Source organism: Pithys albifrons, chromosome 3 (assembly GCF_047495875.1).
Source record: "Pithys albifrons albifrons isolate INPA30051 chromosome 3, PitAlb_v1, whole genome shotgun sequence".
NCBI lineage: Eukaryota > Metazoa > Chordata > Aves > Passeriformes > Thamnophilidae > Pithys > Pithys albifrons.
In genome coordinates this window covers 47,261,527-47,278,698 of record NC_092460.1, presented here as the reverse complement: position 1 = coordinate 47,278,698, position 17,172 = coordinate 47,261,527, and the positions used below count along the sequence as shown (strand labels likewise).

Sequence of the window (17,172 nt, the reverse complement as noted above, 5' to 3'; positions counted from 1 at the left end):
TTTCAGTAGCTTGAGCTGGGGATTTGTACTCCCACACTGAGAAATGTGACATTATCAGACGTGTGGATTGGGAACAGAAGGGAATGGCTAGCACCTAACAATTACTAGGCTACATGTATACCGTGCCTTATTACTCCCATATTTGTAATTTCTGGAAAAATGCTAGAATGGATCTCTTTCCTGTATTGTTTCCCTGAAAAAAAAGGACACATGGAAGCTGAATTGGAAGTTGGAAGGGTATGTTGTGTCAGTTTTTGCATAATATTTAACAATTTTGAATTATAAAAAACAATATGTTTATATTAAATTAGTCTGGATCAAATATTGTGCTTCTTCATGATGGTCCTGTGCATCTTCAGTGCAGAAAATAACTAACTAGTAAAGCAGTGCAAAATGAGGTGGTGATAGGCATGGAACTGCCTGTGGTCCTGGTCCAGAAACCCAATACCAGCTTTCAGCTGAGCCCTACAGGTTTCTGGTCGTGACAGTATGATAATTGTTCTCATGTGTATTGGTTACTTGAGAGTAGAGGGGTTTTTCCACATTGTCTCAGTGAATGAAGAAATCTGAAAACTCATGATTTATAGAATCTTTAAATACCCACCATGGGGGGCTGTCCAAGCTTAGCCATAGTCTTTCTGGAAGCCATTGCAGTATTTCTGTCTCCCATTACATAAACCATTAGTCATGTTTGGTATAGGAACAGGTATCAATAGGTTTGTTGAAAGTACAGGAGCCTTTGTAAACAGATGAAAAATGCATTTTAATATTAAAAAACATGTCCAAAACCATGTCAAGTCAAAAAGTGGCACTTTCTCCAACTACTAAGGTTCACACTGTACCAGTCTTTTTGATTAGATTATTCCTCTTTTAAGACATTGTGAGCCTGTTCAGTAAACACTGTTATCAGTGCAAAGCATACTGATACACATGCGCTTTACAAAGTGCAAAGATGTATTTGAAGTACAAGTATTATGGATGCTGTACAGGCAGCCATTTAAGAAGTGCCAGCCTATGGTTGCTTTTAGGCTCAATAGGAAATGTCAATCTGTTTGTGTCAAAGGTGGGAAGCTAAACTGATACCTCTACTTTTTATAACTGCATCCCTACCTTTGTTGCCTATAATCTGTAGCTTGCACTTGAAAATAAGCTATCTTAAAGCTGACTACCTCAAAGTATAGCTTCCTTGCCAGACTTTCTCATGCACTTTCTGAAGCATGTGATGTACTGAGGGTTTGTTTACAGTATGCTTGACATTTCTGAAATGAGGGTCAATGTGTATTTGATTTTGAAAATGGTGCCTCTAGTTTAAGAAGCCTATCCATGTAGTAACGGCATTGCTGTGGCTGAGTTAAGTCTCCTGTTCATGGCATTCTCTGAGATACAACCTCTATTCCTTAGCAATTAAAATTATCAGCCCCGGGAATAACGTTTCTTTTTAGAAAACATCACCTGACTTTCTTTGAAACACTGAAAACATTCATCTCCTAAGAAACCTCTGATAAAAAAACCCTGGCATTCAGACAGCCTATACTAGGTTCTACTTTCCATAGTATTGGAGTAAATAAACTTTATCTCTTTTTAGTTGATCAAATTGTCCCAGTTTGGGGGGTTTCACTGCTCTGACCAGAGTTCATAATACAAAGTTCTCCATGTAATGTACAGAAATTGGGCATACAAATGTAACATTACAATGTAATGATTTAAAGAATCATTCTGAAGTGTGTTATTTTTAGCTTGATCCAGACAGTTCTTTATATGAACATACAAACTTGATCAGTAATTAAGTTGTCCAGCACTCTGAAATGCCCTCTCTTTATTGTAGAGGGACAATCATTAGCAGGTTAAATTTAGATGAAAGACTTGCACATAAAAGCTGAGTAGGAGTAGAGGCATCCGGGTGCCTAAACTGAGAACAAAACCTGCTATTATATGACAGGAGAACCCCAGACAAATGCATAGTAATAGTAAACCCAGTACTTTTTCTTCTGAAGTACAAGTTCATTTATCAGTTTCTCATTGGTCTCATAAAAGTGATTATATAAAGACAGTTCGTTTTTGTAGAGACAGAGGTTTTAGCCACAGTCCCAACACAAAGAAGGAGGCAACACAGTTGAACTCCATCTTTGGACTCTTAATAAGTAGCTTGGTGACTGTCACAGAAAGCAGAGGAGTAACTAAGATGTCTTTTCACACTCTTGTGTCAAAGCCATTCCAGTTAAGGCAGTGCCGACAAAAGCAGTTGAATTTGATCATGGTTAGATCACTCACTTCAGTGCTATTTGCTACAGAAATCACTATGCCTTAATCATTTCAGCATTAGGGTCAACTACATTCAGGCCAAACCTTTTCCACTTAGCCTTCTCTTCTCCAGTCTGAACAAGGCCAGTTCTCCCACCTTCTCCTCATGAACTTTCTTCAGGCCTCAGACAATTTTGGTTGGTCTCCAATGAATTTAGTTCAGCATTTCAGTGTCTTTATTTGATTGAGGAGTCCAAGACAGTACTTCAGATGTGGTCTTACAAGTGCTCAGTCAAGAATGGTGGTCACTTCTTGTGACCTAAGGGCTTATATAACCCAGGATGTGGTTGTCCTTCTTTGCCTCAAGGCCACACTGCTGGCTCATGTTCAGCTTGCTGTCTGCCAAGTCCTGCAGAACTCCTAGAAAGCTCCTTTCTATCCACTTGTCCTCCAAACTGAACTCTCCGTTCAGGAATAGTCCCATTCAGGACTCTGCATTGAACATTAGGAACTTTATTTTACACACTTGTTCCAGCCTGTTCCGGTCCCTCTGAATAGCAGCTCGTCCCCAAGGTATTTGGCCACAGATCCCAGTTTGTTGTCATGTGTGACACTGCTGAGGACACATCTTATCTCATTTCTAGCTCATTAATCAGAATGCTAAATAATGCCAGCCCCACTATCAGCTCCTGTGGAACACTCCTTGTATTTGACCATTTGAATGTTTTATTGTTGAACACAACCCTTTGAGCTTGGCAGTCCAACTTCGCAGGCACCTTGTAGTCCACTTATCCAAACTGTATCTCAGTTTGGCTGTATAAGCATGATAAACAGCTCCTACACAAATACATCCCTGTATTTCTGTTGTGAATCTAATCCTTCTCTCTTACTAGAAAAGAAATAGTTGTGGAGGAAGGATTGTGTTTCCTGTGTTTTTTTTTGAAAATGCTATAGTTAATTTCAAGGCTTGTTCATTCTATGCTGCTGCTTTCGTTTCCCTAATCCATTTCTTAGGATGTTCTATTCCTCCTGAATCTCATTCAGTAAATAAACTGCCCATTAAGGTAGGGAAGTGGAGAGGGAAGTTGTCTGCTTATTTCTGAATACAAAACCCCAAACTTCTTTGTCATCCAAACAGAAAGAAATACCTGAGTGGCTGTTCAGCCCTTGCGCCACATTTCCTCCTTTGCTGCCAGGGCACTGTGTGAACACCAGACCCAGAAAAGCTGTGACGGGTTCCTACTCATTTTGCCCATCGTTACAATTAGCCTTGTGGGCTACTGTTAATATTGGAAACCACTTTTAAAAGCTGTTCTCTACCATGATGGAAAGTATAAGGCAGACACCACTAATATTAGGAGCCAGCCAAAATACTTAGCACCCGTGCGGGGTGCATTTTTCCTCTTCACATAGTCCTAAGTGGAAACCTTTTAAAATTTTTCACTTTTTGACTCCTATTAAATATGATGCCTTTGAAAGGATCAAAACAAAAAAACCCCAAACATATAATTTAAAGCAATGGTCCCTGTTACCGTTCACTTTTTGTTGCTTTCTGAGGAAGAAAAAGCTGTAGATAAGCATCATGGATAAGGTCCAGATCTGATATAAATGCCTGACACTTGCATTAAATAGACTTAAACTGATTTACAAGAGCTGAAGATCAAGTAACAGGTTTGTTGTTTTCTTTTAAAGGTGGGCGGTTCTTTGGTGGAGAGTCCAAGATAGATTAGTTTTGGAAGACATACTTGGAAGGGCAAATAATCAGCAAATTCCAGCAAACCTCCTCATTTTTTATCCATAAAACCAAGCTTTGTGTGATCCATTTTCCAAATGCCTGCACACTGGACCTCCTACACAGTTACCCTGTACAGTCTGTATTATTCTGTGATTCCTCTTCAGGACAGCTCACCCAAAGTCCAGTTCCTCCAGCTTTTATGCAGGGTTGGGAAACTAACTCACAATTCTGTGTTGTGAGGCACTGACATGTAGAATTGTATGTTCAGAAAAAATTAAGAGATGCGTGGCAATCAGTCCAGGGTAGACAATTGCCACATGGATCTCTCAGAATGTTGTAGATACTGAGAAATGCAAACAAAATAATGTTTATGTCTAAAAACTGAAGACATGTAAACTAGTCCCTCAGAGACAAGTGGATTTACCTACTTCTCCAGGTCTCATCTCCACAGGTCAAAAATGAGTACTTGTGAATTTGCAAAGTTCAGAGATAATACTGGAAAATTTCCCATAAAGATGGGGAAAATGGCTCCAGGAGCTTATCTGGGAGCAAGTCAAAGGACAGTTTGATCCTAGCTTATTAGTATCTGCAGAAGAAAATAACATTTCTTAATAGAGGGCTTGCCAATTTAGCAAAGGTTCAGCAAGATCAAGTGACTGGAAGTTCAAAGAGATATTCAAATTAAATATGGGTAATATCCTTCATCAGGGTTCCAATTATGCATTGGAATAACTTATCAAAGTTTCTGGTAGTTTATCCATTATTGTAAATTTTTAAATCAAGACAATGTTTTTCTAAAAGTTATGCTCTAGTAGAGCACAATTTCATTTTGAAAAATCCTATTACCTGTCTTATACAAGAGCTAAAAATTATCCTTTTTGACTTTATCACTTAAGTAAGTATTTAACCAGGACTTTGTTTTCCTCTCAACTGAAGCCACCTAAGCTCCCAGACAAATAAAACCACAGATAATCTGCATGTAAGAACTCACTGCAAGTTGAATATTGAAGAGAGAAAAAGTTCTTTGAAACTTTGTAGAAATTTTCCACATTCCTCCCCCATACTACTTTTCTTTTTAACTCTTGAATTTCAAAATGCTTTATAATAAGATGTATACCTGACCATCTTTTTGCTAGTGTCAATTTTTTACACTTCTCATCATGACTTTCACACATGTGCAGAGATGCACAGTGAGTAGCTGTTGGGTGACACTTGTGCATGGCAGTGATGTGAGACATATCTTTGAGACAGCTCTCCTCTACTTCATTTAAATTGGTCATTGCCATTGTGCTTCAGCATGTAGAAGCTGAAACCTCTCTCCTCTCTCCCTTTGCTGGTCTGAAGTTAGAATTTATTTTATCTGAAGTTTAAAACTGCTCAGGAAAAACTTTCCTAGTCTTCTGAATTTCAAGAGATTTTCCTGATGTACTACTTGTAGGGTTTTTTCCCTTCGTGAAAGCCATCTCTGTAGTTTACCAGCTGAGAAGTCCCTGAAATATTTCCTTTTTGCCTCCTAAATATAATCCCTGTACCTTACATGCTCAGAAGGGTCATGGAATGCAAAGGCTATAAGAAGACTGAGGAGCTTATCAAAACTCACGTAAGGAACTTCTTCACAGGTGTTTTTCATCTCCAGCAACTCTTTTCCACAGGGTTAGGTTACTGTCCTTACTGGGTTTTTTGATGCCCAAAGCCAGTATAGCAGCTGGGAAAAAAAATGTAGCTTCCCTTTCTGATTTTTCTAATATTTGTCTTTCTGCCAGTCTTTTTTTTTTCATTACAGGATTTAGGCAAGCTTTTTCAGCAATTTGAGCTGGAAAATGTGTGACCTTTTACCACTTGGCACCTATGTAAGAAAGGGCCAATTTCTTCAGGTCTAGAGATGGGTTTTCTTTGCTGACCTGTGAATGGCCTGTAGGACTGTCACTTCACAAGACTGTGGAAGATAGGAAGGGAGAACATTACTTAACAGGATGGTCTTTAAGTAGCAGAGGTTTTCCTCCACAGACTTTCTGAAAGTGTTATGGCTCATCATTCTTCTCCTGTAGACCTTATAGACTCCAGAATCAAGGAAATTCTTCTGTAGCAGCTTCATTGTTTTAAGAAAGTTGGAGAAATTTCCCCCCAAATGGAAGTCATTAAGGGGAAGATACAAAGCATGTGTATCTTTTTCCAAATTGCTCAGGAAGAAAAACATCTAAACAGTAAAAAAAACTGTTGGAAAACTAGGAAATTCTGAGCTACAGTCAGCAACTCTGTGATAAAAAGATGGAATCGTGCTTAAGTATATCATTCATCTTAACTCTGCCTAAGGAGAAACAGCAGACTTTGGAAGAGGAGAATAAAGAAAATAAAAGTATTCCATTTCATTAAGTGGTCATCAGGAAGTGTAAACAGAATGTCTATAATGCTTCAGGAGGAACCAGCCTTCCAACAGGGTGACTGCACTGCATTTCAAAATGCACTCTATGACAGCTTCACTTTTAATACATGTGCAGAGAAAATGAGGACTGTTGCATCCTGTCACCATGCCTGGAGGAGCACACACTTTCTGTTTCAAAACAGCTTCTCAGCCCTGTCTGGTTTTCTTAAAGAAAAGTTCAAATGTGGAATCATCATTTATTCTGCATCCCTGCAAATTTTTATTACTTTGGGGTTTTTTACATTGTGAAAAAGTTTTTTAAAGAAAAAGGCTGATGCATGTAAGTTCATAGTTAAATAATGTTTCAGGATGCTCCAAAAATTGTGCTAGAATGACAGTCCTTTGGTCATATAATTTCAAAAGCTGTAGACATAAGTTATGGTTTTATTACACTAATGATATGGCTAGTCAAATTGTGAGCAACAGTTAAATAATGGTTTATAAAATCAAGTGAAATAAACGCAGTGAATTTCACCCACACACAGACTTCAAATGAAGATTTTAAAATGTGTGCAGTGGCTTTTTGTAGAATTATAACTTTAATTTTTTAATCCCCAACAACCATATACTTCTGTTTTTCTATTTGGTCTTGATACTCTGGATGGAGAGCAGTGGCCACAGTCGCTGGTGTGGAGCTGTGGCTCAGTGGATTCCAAAGGCAGTCCTTAACAAAACTGATCACTGGGGCCTTGGTCCAACAAAGGCATAGCCACATTCCTAGCAATACACAGTGACTATTTCCATTGTTTTCAGGTGCAATAAAGCAGATTTAAAAGAAGATGCAGAATCATTTGCTAGAGTTCTAAGCTGTCAACACTATCATGGAGCTTCTCCTGGGACAGCAGAGCTATAATGCCCTTCCATAGGACCTGAAACTGAACTCAGATTTTTAGTGCCAAATCTATTTCACAAAACATTGTAGCTCACCGTCTTAAATCTCTGGGTCAGTTAGTTATTGCAGCAAATCTCCACAATGTCAGCCCTGTTTAACATTATTTCTTACAACATCTAGGACTCAGTGTTTTGGTTTATGGTCCTTGGTATGCTGCTTAGCTATTGCAAAATCCCAGTCTTTTTTTAAAACTCACTATTGCTTTATGATATATTTTGAAGAGTATCTTGCCTGACTTTTTCAGATATTGTAGTGGTATCTACTTGCTATTTGTCTAGATGGTTCACTGTTGCAGGCTTAATTCCAAGAAGGATTTTTAAAAACCTGACAAGCACAGGCTTTGAGATACTGCTAACATAAATGGCATTGCCTCAACAGCTCACAAAAGCATCCTATTCCACCCAAAAGAAACAGGCAAGATTGTGCTGACAGAAAATTATCTCTTAGTAGTTACATTTTCTTTCCCCACAGCACTGAGTATTTTTTCAGCCACCTTAAGAGGCCCATTGTAATAAATTGATTGAGTTTGAAAGCTTGTCCAGTTTCACTATAACTTCTGTAAGTGATTCTCTTCTGTCTTAAAATGTTGTTTATTACTTGCTGCCTCTCTGAATTTCAGGAAAAGCCTTTGTCTGTGTTCCTGAAGCAAGAGTTGGGGATGCTCGGTAGCATCCCCCCGGGGGAAATTGCTGATTTTCTGCAAACTTTCAATTTACTCTTTAAAAAAATGAAATTAAATATTTTGGTTTGGAGCAGTTTAACAAAAACAAAACAAGAAAAAACAAACCAGATTATTTTTCTGTGATGGCTTGAAGCATCAACTGAAACCATTGCTTAGTGAAAACATTGGAAAGGCAAAAGAATTCTTTTAGATTGAATCAAAAAATGGGAAAAGTACAAAAAATTCACAAACTCACAGTTTGGTTAGACCCAGAATGATACATTTATTTTCCCTTTCAGGTCTTGTAGCCGTTTTCAATAAGATTTTTAATTTGCATCAATTTTGAGGTGAAAATTATTTTAGAGTAAGTTGAGTTTTAAAATGTAGCCCCAAAACTTGCCATGTTTCTCAACTGGAACATTTTAGTTGAAATATGTTAATTCAGATTATTTGCCTAGTTTTTTCCAATATATTTACAAAATTGCGGGTTTTTGTTTTCTTTGGGAGTTTTTTTGTTTTGCTTTTGGAGTTGTGTTTTTAGTGTATGTCCTCAAATCACATTTTTGAGAAACTGCTTCCTTTGTTTGCTTTCTTGTTTGTTTGTCTGTTTGAGCAATTCAGAAACTGTCAGATTTTGGTAGTTCAAGCAAAATCTCATCAAGCTGTAGGAGAAAAATGTCACTCAAGTGAAAACTAGACGAGGATGTGTTCTACAAATTTAGTAATAAAACATTCTTTTTCTAAGAGGTCTTTGAGATATTTGTGGCTCTGGATATGCCTGAAGTATTTCCTTGGGACAAAGAAAATGCGGTGTTTTGTGGCTCATCATAATTCATTTAATACTCACAAGATGTTTGGGTTGCTACTTTTCTCTTTTTGTTTATTTGCTGCCAAGCTTCCCCTTTGTTTTTCTCAGGTAGGTCAGGGCAGGAAGGTGCTGCACTTCGCAAAAGATAGGAAGTCCCACTACCTGGGGCCAGATGTTAATAAAATATTCCTTTGATTTCTCTTTTTATCTCCGGTCTCTTCCTCCCCAAGCACAGCAGATGAGAGTAAGTCCCTTTTCCCCTTACATTCAGCTATATGTCATCTTGAATTTAGTCTGAGATTTCAGTCGATTTGACTCTGGGGGAAGGGGCTCCTGAGGCAAATATTTCCCTTTCCTTATTTCAAACCTTTGACTGCAAATTAATTGTGAAGATTGGAGTTAGTTCATTTCTCATGTTTGCACTGGCAGCATCACAATATGGAAGTAAACCTGAAGTTCACCGCTCTGAAAAAAACCATATTTTTTGCCGCTGTACTGTATGAACTATTTTAAAGTTTCCAAAACATGCTTTTGCTTTGCTTTTGCACTAAGTAACACTAGCTGGGTGAATAGTATTGAATTCTCCTCTTAGTAGAAATCTCTTATTCTCACTAATACTAATGAGTAAATATTTAAACTTGCTATAAATATTCTCCAGTAGTTATTTTTATGGCAGCAGTAAATTAAAACCCTAAACAGAGACTATACAAAGGTGTTAAACCCAAACCTGTAGGTGAATTAAAATAGAAATCATGTTGAAATTAATTTTGACGGTGGAGCATTAAAACCTTGTAAATATTTTCAATAGCCCTGATTGCATCATAATTTAGTACATCCTTTCTCACATATATTCCAGTTTTTCCACCCCATCTGCCTCTTTTATTCTCAGCTGCTACCATGATAGCCCCTCAGGACAGCATAATCTTGTTAGCTGCGATGCTATAATCTGCTGCTAGCATTAGAGTGGAAGGCAAAAAAAACATCTAACTGTATTGCATATATTAAAACATTTCCCCTTTTCCTCGTCAGACTGGAGGCTTACAGAAATTAAGAAAAATTGTTTTATTGTCTATAAATTATAAAAATTATTCTATTACAGTTAACTGAATCTTACCATTATTTTTAGTTTTTCTTAATGAAAAACCTTCTCTGTTACATTTCACTACAAAGCTGACAGTTCCTGCCAGCTGGAAAAATCCTCTGCCAGAGAGGAGATCTCCCACCCAGTTTATTGCTGCAGCACAAGCAACCAGCTTCACATTGATCTAGAATTTCAAACAATGCATAATGGCTCTGTTAGAAGCTAATGCACTCACACTACATCCTCCAAATAGGCTTCTGTTGTGCTGGAGAGAAGACAAACACACTGGCATAAATAAATTGTAGCATGTTGTGACAATACTTCCCTTTCTAATCCAACAGCTGGAAGCAGAAAGGTTGACTGAAGATGAAAGGGGATTCCTCCAGTATAGGTTCCAGCATCCTTGGGAACCAGATGGACTGAAATGGAAAACAGAACTAAAAAGGGCCACAAAATTCACTGCCAGAAGAGATTTTCTTTTTATTCATGACAGTGCCAGATTTTCCTAGAAAGAAATTTGCCATGTCATAGAAACTAAAGATAGGAATGAAGTAGAACCACCTTTGTTCTCTCCCAACCAGTGCAGAACTGTTCCAGGTATATTTTCTAATTTTTGTGTAGTCTGATTTTTAAAACCTTGTGAAGTAAAGTATTTTATCTGCCATTTTTAGGTTATTTCACCTTAACAGTTTTGGGAGAATTTTTCTTAAGCTTTCAGACTACATTTTCTTTCTTTTTCTCATTACTTTTAGTTTTATCATCTTGGACTCCCTGAGGCAGCTTTTCTCAATGCCTGCTTTTTGGCATTTCATATTCTTCTGTGTATCTGCTATGTTTCTCTACAGTTGCCATGATATTTTTTTGGAAGACCTCTTGTTAAATGTCATTTGCAGATGTCATTACTGTTCTGTTTACTTCCCTCTTCCACTAACGAAGATGTGAAATAACACAGAACCCATCACTGCTCTTACTGGGTAGTTTCTGTCAGCCTGCGAGGCTGCTGTTTATCGGTGCCGTTCCACTGTGGTCCTTCAGTTTGCATTCATTCCCCATGACAGCACTCTTATCTAAGTCTTCCTGAATTAATTTTTCAAGCAAGTTTTTCTGAGACACTGTAGCAAGGCTTTTGCTGATCTTTCAATCCAGCTTCATTGCTTCTGATGTTTTCTCTTACACACTAGGGATTTTGGCCAGACAAAAAGCAACTGAGGAATAACAATGCATGTCGAGGTACCCCTTTTCCCACTTGCAGTGTAACTTTCTGATCAGAGGGTCCTGCTGTCTGAACACTTGCTGCCTTAATGGCTAGGTTTTAACCAGCATTGATGATTCCTCAGAAAAGTTTCAAGCATTGCAATCAGATGTGTCAGGTGATTAACTGGGTGGAGTAAAGCCTGCATTTTCATCTTTTTAGTATATGTATATGCAGTAAGTACTAAGGGCCAGATTTCATACCACACACATTGAGTAAAATGTTTTATATTGGTGGCAAAATTCTCTTTGTCTCAGCGTAATCTTGATTTTAGGTCAGATAGAAATTCATTTAAACAGTGGGATTTTGGAAGAAGCAGATCTCTATTCAGTGTGAAGGTGGCAGAAATGGAGTCATACTACATAAGTCAGGATTGTTTCTACCCTGTCCCTACTAGACAGTGACTGGACAGATTACCCTCTTGTAGCCTATATCTTTTCAGAATAAGGAGTGGGGAGGGTCACTTCTGAGTGTTAAGAGGTTCCTTCTTTCTTTCTTGAAGAACATTGTCTAATTCTCTTGGGAATTATAATGACCTTTGGATGGAATTAACTTCCATCTTTTGAATCACCTGTGTGGGTACGTTTTGAAAGGCATAATCACAATGCTAATCATTTCATTATGAAGTCAAGCTTTATCAATTAAGGAGACTACTGAAAATACAACATCCTTCTCTTGATTCTCTTCTTTCTGATTTCACTCCTCTTTGGCTACTTCAGCCTTCGTGCAAACCTGTACAACCTAGCAGTTGCCATCTTTGCATTTCCTCTCTGCAACCTCAGGAGCTCAGCAAAATTTTGTCTTGATGGCATCTTGAAACCTGAAGCTTTTTTTAGTCAACCTTCTGTGTGTGCACCGGGTAAGGACTGTAGTTTCCACTGATACTTCTCTGCTCAGTTGTTTTAACTGTTGAATCAGCACATAGGCAGGATGGGCCTTGACTGGCATGTGACATTGGTTCTCTTGTTCTCTGCCCTGTGTTTTCTTTCAGGGGTTATCTTGCTGCTTCTCGATAAGTTACGGAAGATGAAATGGGAGCAGATGTGGAGACTCACAGCAGAGCGGGAGTTAATGAGCATGTTATCCACTTCACTGGCTGACCAGGTGAGTAGGACATTGCAGGAGTGTGGTGTAACCACTAGCCCATGGATTGAGGAAGGAAAGAAAAGGAGAGGGGATGAGATGTGGTAAAAGGCAGGGGAAAGCTGTTATGCCTGTAGCCACCATTTTTTGAATCATTCTGAGGCAAATGTGAAAGAGAGGAATGGAGATTTCGTCACAGGGTTTCTCTTACTACACTGTTATTTTCACCATCTCTGCTCAGATGATTCATAAGAGAGACAAATAGGGTTTTCATGCTTTAATTTTCTGTTCTTCCTTCTTTAACATAGAACTCTCCAGACACAAAAGTCCAAATATACTGTCTTTTCCCACTGGTTATTGTCTAATCAGAATTTAGTTTTAAGCATCTCCAGACATTTCTTTATTGTTTCTGTCAGATGTCAGTCACAGATGTCTTTGAATGTACTCCTTGCCACAACACAAAACTGCCGATGTCTCTCTGCCACAGATGGGAAACTGAGGCCAAGAGAAGAAAAGGTGTGCCTATACACAGAAATGTGTAGTTACCCAAATTGTGCTTCTTGACATCTCTTGGTTTAAACCCAGAAACCCTGTTAATGTAGTACTAGACATGAACCAATAATTCTTGCTCAACAGCTTGAGCAAGTGTAAACTCAAAACAGCATCTTATTTAGATGTTTCTTCTGCTTCTGAGCTACATCTGGCTTATGACGGGTCACCACAAAGGAAGCATGCACTTTGTACAGCATCTTTGCACATTGATCCAAAAGCTACTGGAGTTAATTAAAATTATTCTTACAACTTCACTGTGTTTTCAGTCACATCCTGAGTTGCTGCCCCCTTGCATGGGGCAGAATTTTATAGAGTGGAGAAAGGTTGCTTATGTCTAACCATAATGCCTTAACCACAGACTGTTCTTGTACCTTACTTCTCCAACTGAATGGCTTTCAGTCCTCATGGTGTAGGCTGTTCTGCAGATCTGTCCTACATGCTTTTCCATGAAATACCTAGAGTACTTGTTGCAACAATAAAGTGCTAGCTGGAATCCCACCTAGTAGTTCAGCTTGAAGCAGTGTATCTGCCAGGATGGCATTCATCCCCTTTACTGAAAAGTGATGCAGTACTCAGTAACAGCAGGTATTTTGGCATTTACTGCCTGTTACTCTGCCTGGTGACTAGAAGAGGAACCTCATGCCAGCAGTACGATATAAATGTTTGAAAACTTTTCTCGAGTCCCTTAGCTCTGAGTGTGAAGACAGCCTGTTTCTCTTGTCCAGAGGAACATATCATCCCTCAGGTTAATAGCACCCTCCCTGGAAACAGAATTATAAAACAAGCTTTGCAAACTTCACCTGGCATCACCATTTGAATTTCTGCCTGTGAGGGGGAGAAAGAAAGTCAGCTCAGGGAGCTGTTGAGATCACCTCAGTGTGGAAACTACATACCCCTCTGTTTCTCTGTTTTTTTTCTTCTGCTAGGATATCTTCAATGCAGTCATCAAACAAAATCCCTTCCTTGTCTACCAGCTTCCATGTTTCTGGAATGTGCAGCTTTCTGATCACACCCGTTCCGAGCAGTGCTACAGAGATGTGTCTGACCTGAAGGTATGTTTCACAGGAGTTTGGATGGGTAGTATTATTTTGGGCACAGAATTTAGAACTCCACTGTCTAAGAAAAATGAAGTGCCTTATCTAGAGGGGTCATCCTATGTATGAATGCATACAGTTCACAGGGACACCCAGACGGGAAGGAAATGTGACTCCATGCATTTTGACTCTTAGAAAAGTCAAAGATGGATGCTGCTTTGGAGTTTGGCAAGGTGTTGAAGTGCTTCACCTTCTTACGTTCTGTATCTGTCACCTATGCCAGTGCACCCTACTGCTGAGTTCCTGTTGCTCTTCCTATTCCTGTTCTTAGCTCTTCCTAGACAAAGAATACAAAGCCTTTTCTCTTTGTATTGGTCAAGTTTGAAACTCTTTAGTCAACATCATTCAATAGAGTAAAATTCACAGAGAGGGTTGCATGGACCCTAGCTAGAAATACATTAGCAGAAATGTAAAGACCTTGCTCATTTCATGTTTAGCCTTTGCATACATTTAACCCAGTCTTGTTGACACTCATTTCTCCAGGATTTGCCCTGAAAAAAAGGCTGAATAGAAACCAATTAGTTTAATAAAATTAAGCTGTAGTGTCAGTTTAATAACACATTTTTCTCTATTAACAAGTAGAATATAAAAGCAGGATAGATTTCAACGGATCCGTGTAAATGAACATCAGTTGGCTGTGGTCATTTTGAAAGCCCAGATTCAAATGTAGCATGCAGGAAGTGCAGACTTGAAGCTTGATTGAGCTTCTTTCAGATGTAGAATAAGACTATGCAGAATAGATTCCATCAGAGCAGACATGTAACATCGGAACATAGTAAATGATAGGTAGTTTTTGGTGATTCATTTTAAAATTCAGTTGAAGTTCGCATACTTATGTTTTGAGAATGCTTTGGTAAATGAGGTTTAAAAAACAAAGGAAAGAAAGAAAAACACAAAACCATGGAAGAGTTGCAAGGAATGTCTGGAGACCATCCAAACCCCGCTCAGAGCAGGACCAACTTAACCAGGGTTGCTCAGTGCCTTGTGCAGTTGAGTGTCAACTCTCCAAACACTGAGGTTCCATAAGTTCCCTGGCCCCATGTCCCAGAGTTTGACCACCCTCATGGTACAGTATATCTCCTAAATCTAACCAAGTTTTCCCTTGTAGCAATTTGTAGAATAACAGCAGGAATGTTCAATATGAACACCAGATACTGGATGAATATAGAAAATCAATCACTCTCAACACATTGATTTCAAAAGCTGCGCTTCGAAGAGTCAGAAGTTCTAGTCTGTGGGTTAACTGACCTGTCAAAACTGGCCAGCATTGCTTGAATTTCATGTATAAAGTATTCACAACTGACTATTCAGGTGTGATTTATAGAAGATAGCTTTTAAGGTTAAGTCAGGATACTTGTCAGTACACTGATCACTAAGTGGTTTATGATGTTTGTTTGGGGCAGGATCAACAAGGCACTTAAAAACATTGTGGCTTTATGCCTTGTAACAAAGTTCTAGTAGAGATTTTAGTTCCGTGTTCATGCTGAGAATCATGTGTGACAGCCATTGCAAGGCCTGAAACAAACGGAAAGATGTAGTAGCAGGGAAAATGTTTCCTAAAAGATGAACTTCAGAAAAATATGCCTTCTACCTGTAAGATCACAGTATTTTTTTGTGACTTAGAAACTGAGAATAATTTATATAATCCACTGAGACAGTCAGATTTTGCTCAACACAAGGTTAAGACACATACATTTACATGAGGAAAAGATTTTGAAAGTAGTAACTGAGGATCATGGGGTTGATTCTAAACATGGTTTGAGTCATCATAGGTGTTCTCTGATACTCATGTAGAACTGGCAGCTAAAACACAGATCTACAGGAGTGGATACCCTTCTGGCAAGGCAGCTGATGTGCAGGCAGGATAACCATGAGGTGTTTTCAATGTTGCTGTACATCTGTAGACAGTCAAACTGGGATCACCGTGAGTGTTTTTGGAGACTGGTGAAGCTCACCTCAAAACAGGCAACAGATGACTAATCAGGCAAATCACTCTTTAGACTTCAGTGACTGCATTAACTAATCTGCTTCAGGTGTGGAACATCTAGCATATATGTAACACCTTCAAGTAAGCATTTGATAGAAGTATCTTCAGAATAAATTATATCCTTTCTTCATAATCGATCAACAAATTTACGTTTACAAGTATAATTTAGGTTTGGGTGTTTACTACTGTATATTGTGTCACACTGTCAGTTCCATTACAGCACAGGCAGTGAAGTCTAAGATGTGTAATATTCTCCACTGATATTCTGGTCTGAGGTGTTTAACTCAACAAGGGGTGCAGACATATAAGCAATTTCTTCAACTGAAGTGAACTTACATTGCTAAAATTATCCCCTAAATATTAAATTGGGTCTGAAATTCTTTGCTTTGAAAGAGAGTCCAGAGCCTTATCTAGTGCACATAAGCACCATGGTTTCAATAAAGCTCTTCCCATATTGAGCAGTTAAAGAACTTGCCCTCAGGCAGCACTCTTTAAAATTCTTCATACAATCTAAAAAATAAAAAAGCATAGACCAATTAAAGTTGTGAATTTGCATTATAAAAATCATCAAAATTCTTGTTCTGTAAAGAAACTGACTGGTTTGGTATATGTGCCTCCCCCCCTCAAAAAAAAAAATCAACAAATGCCATTAGCCCAAGTTAGAAAACACACTCTTAAAATCACTGAAGTTAGTCACTTTCATGACATTTAATATAAATGGTATGACACAGCATATTTGGCACATTCTGTATTTCATGGTAAGACTGGAATAAGAAACGAGGTAAAAGAAACCTCCAGGGTAAGAGGGAGAGAAAGACAGATTGTAAAGTTTATACTGGGGAATCAAGAAGGATAGTGTAAAAAATAAAGAAAAGCGTGGAGGGATTTAAATTCTGAGTTAGAGCTGGCCCAGTCAAGTATTCCTCAGCCAAATCAGAGTGCATTCATACTGTCAGACTCAAAAGTCATTGTTTCAATTGCATCTGGTCCCAAAGACCATGGGAGCTGAGGATTTGTCATCTCTTACACAACCCATTGTGTCGAGTGAACTTGGATGCCCAGGACTGACTGCTGTTCAGGGAGTGGGGGATGTGTTTGTGGGTGTGTATAGACACTTCTTTGCTGCTTTGCACATTCATGCAAACATAAGATGGCCAGCACACTTTTTGCAGGCTTAAGGAACAGTTAAATATTTCATGTTGCCTGAAGAGGATTCTTACAACATTTTTCTCATTTTAGTCCTCATTAAGTTGCATCTCTATCCATTTTACTGATTTTTTTTTATTTTGGTACTGTCTTACGTTAGAGAAATTCAAATGTTTGACTACTGCTGAACTCTACATCCTTGTTGCAGCTGAGCAGCA

General features: G+C 38.5%; 1 protein-coding gene across 2 annotated transcripts in view; it reads left to right on the top strand.

The window, feature by feature from the left end:
- The window catches only part of LARGE1 (LARGE xylosyl- and glucuronyltransferase 1), a 216,455-nt gene that overhangs the window by 143,965 nt on the left and 55,318 nt on the right, over positions 1 to 17,172 (top strand). For both annotated transcript variants that reach the window (XR_011697439.1, XM_071551666.1), the window contains exons 7-8: positions 12,084 to 12,196; positions 13,654 to 13,779. Coding sequence is in view for 1 of the 2 variants with exons in the window: in XM_071551666.1 (XP_071407767.1) it covers positions 12,084 to 12,196; positions 13,654 to 13,779 (239 nt within the window). In the remaining variant the exon portion in view is untranslated. The remainder of the gene's footprint in view (positions 1 to 12,083; positions 12,197 to 13,653; positions 13,780 to 17,172) is intronic.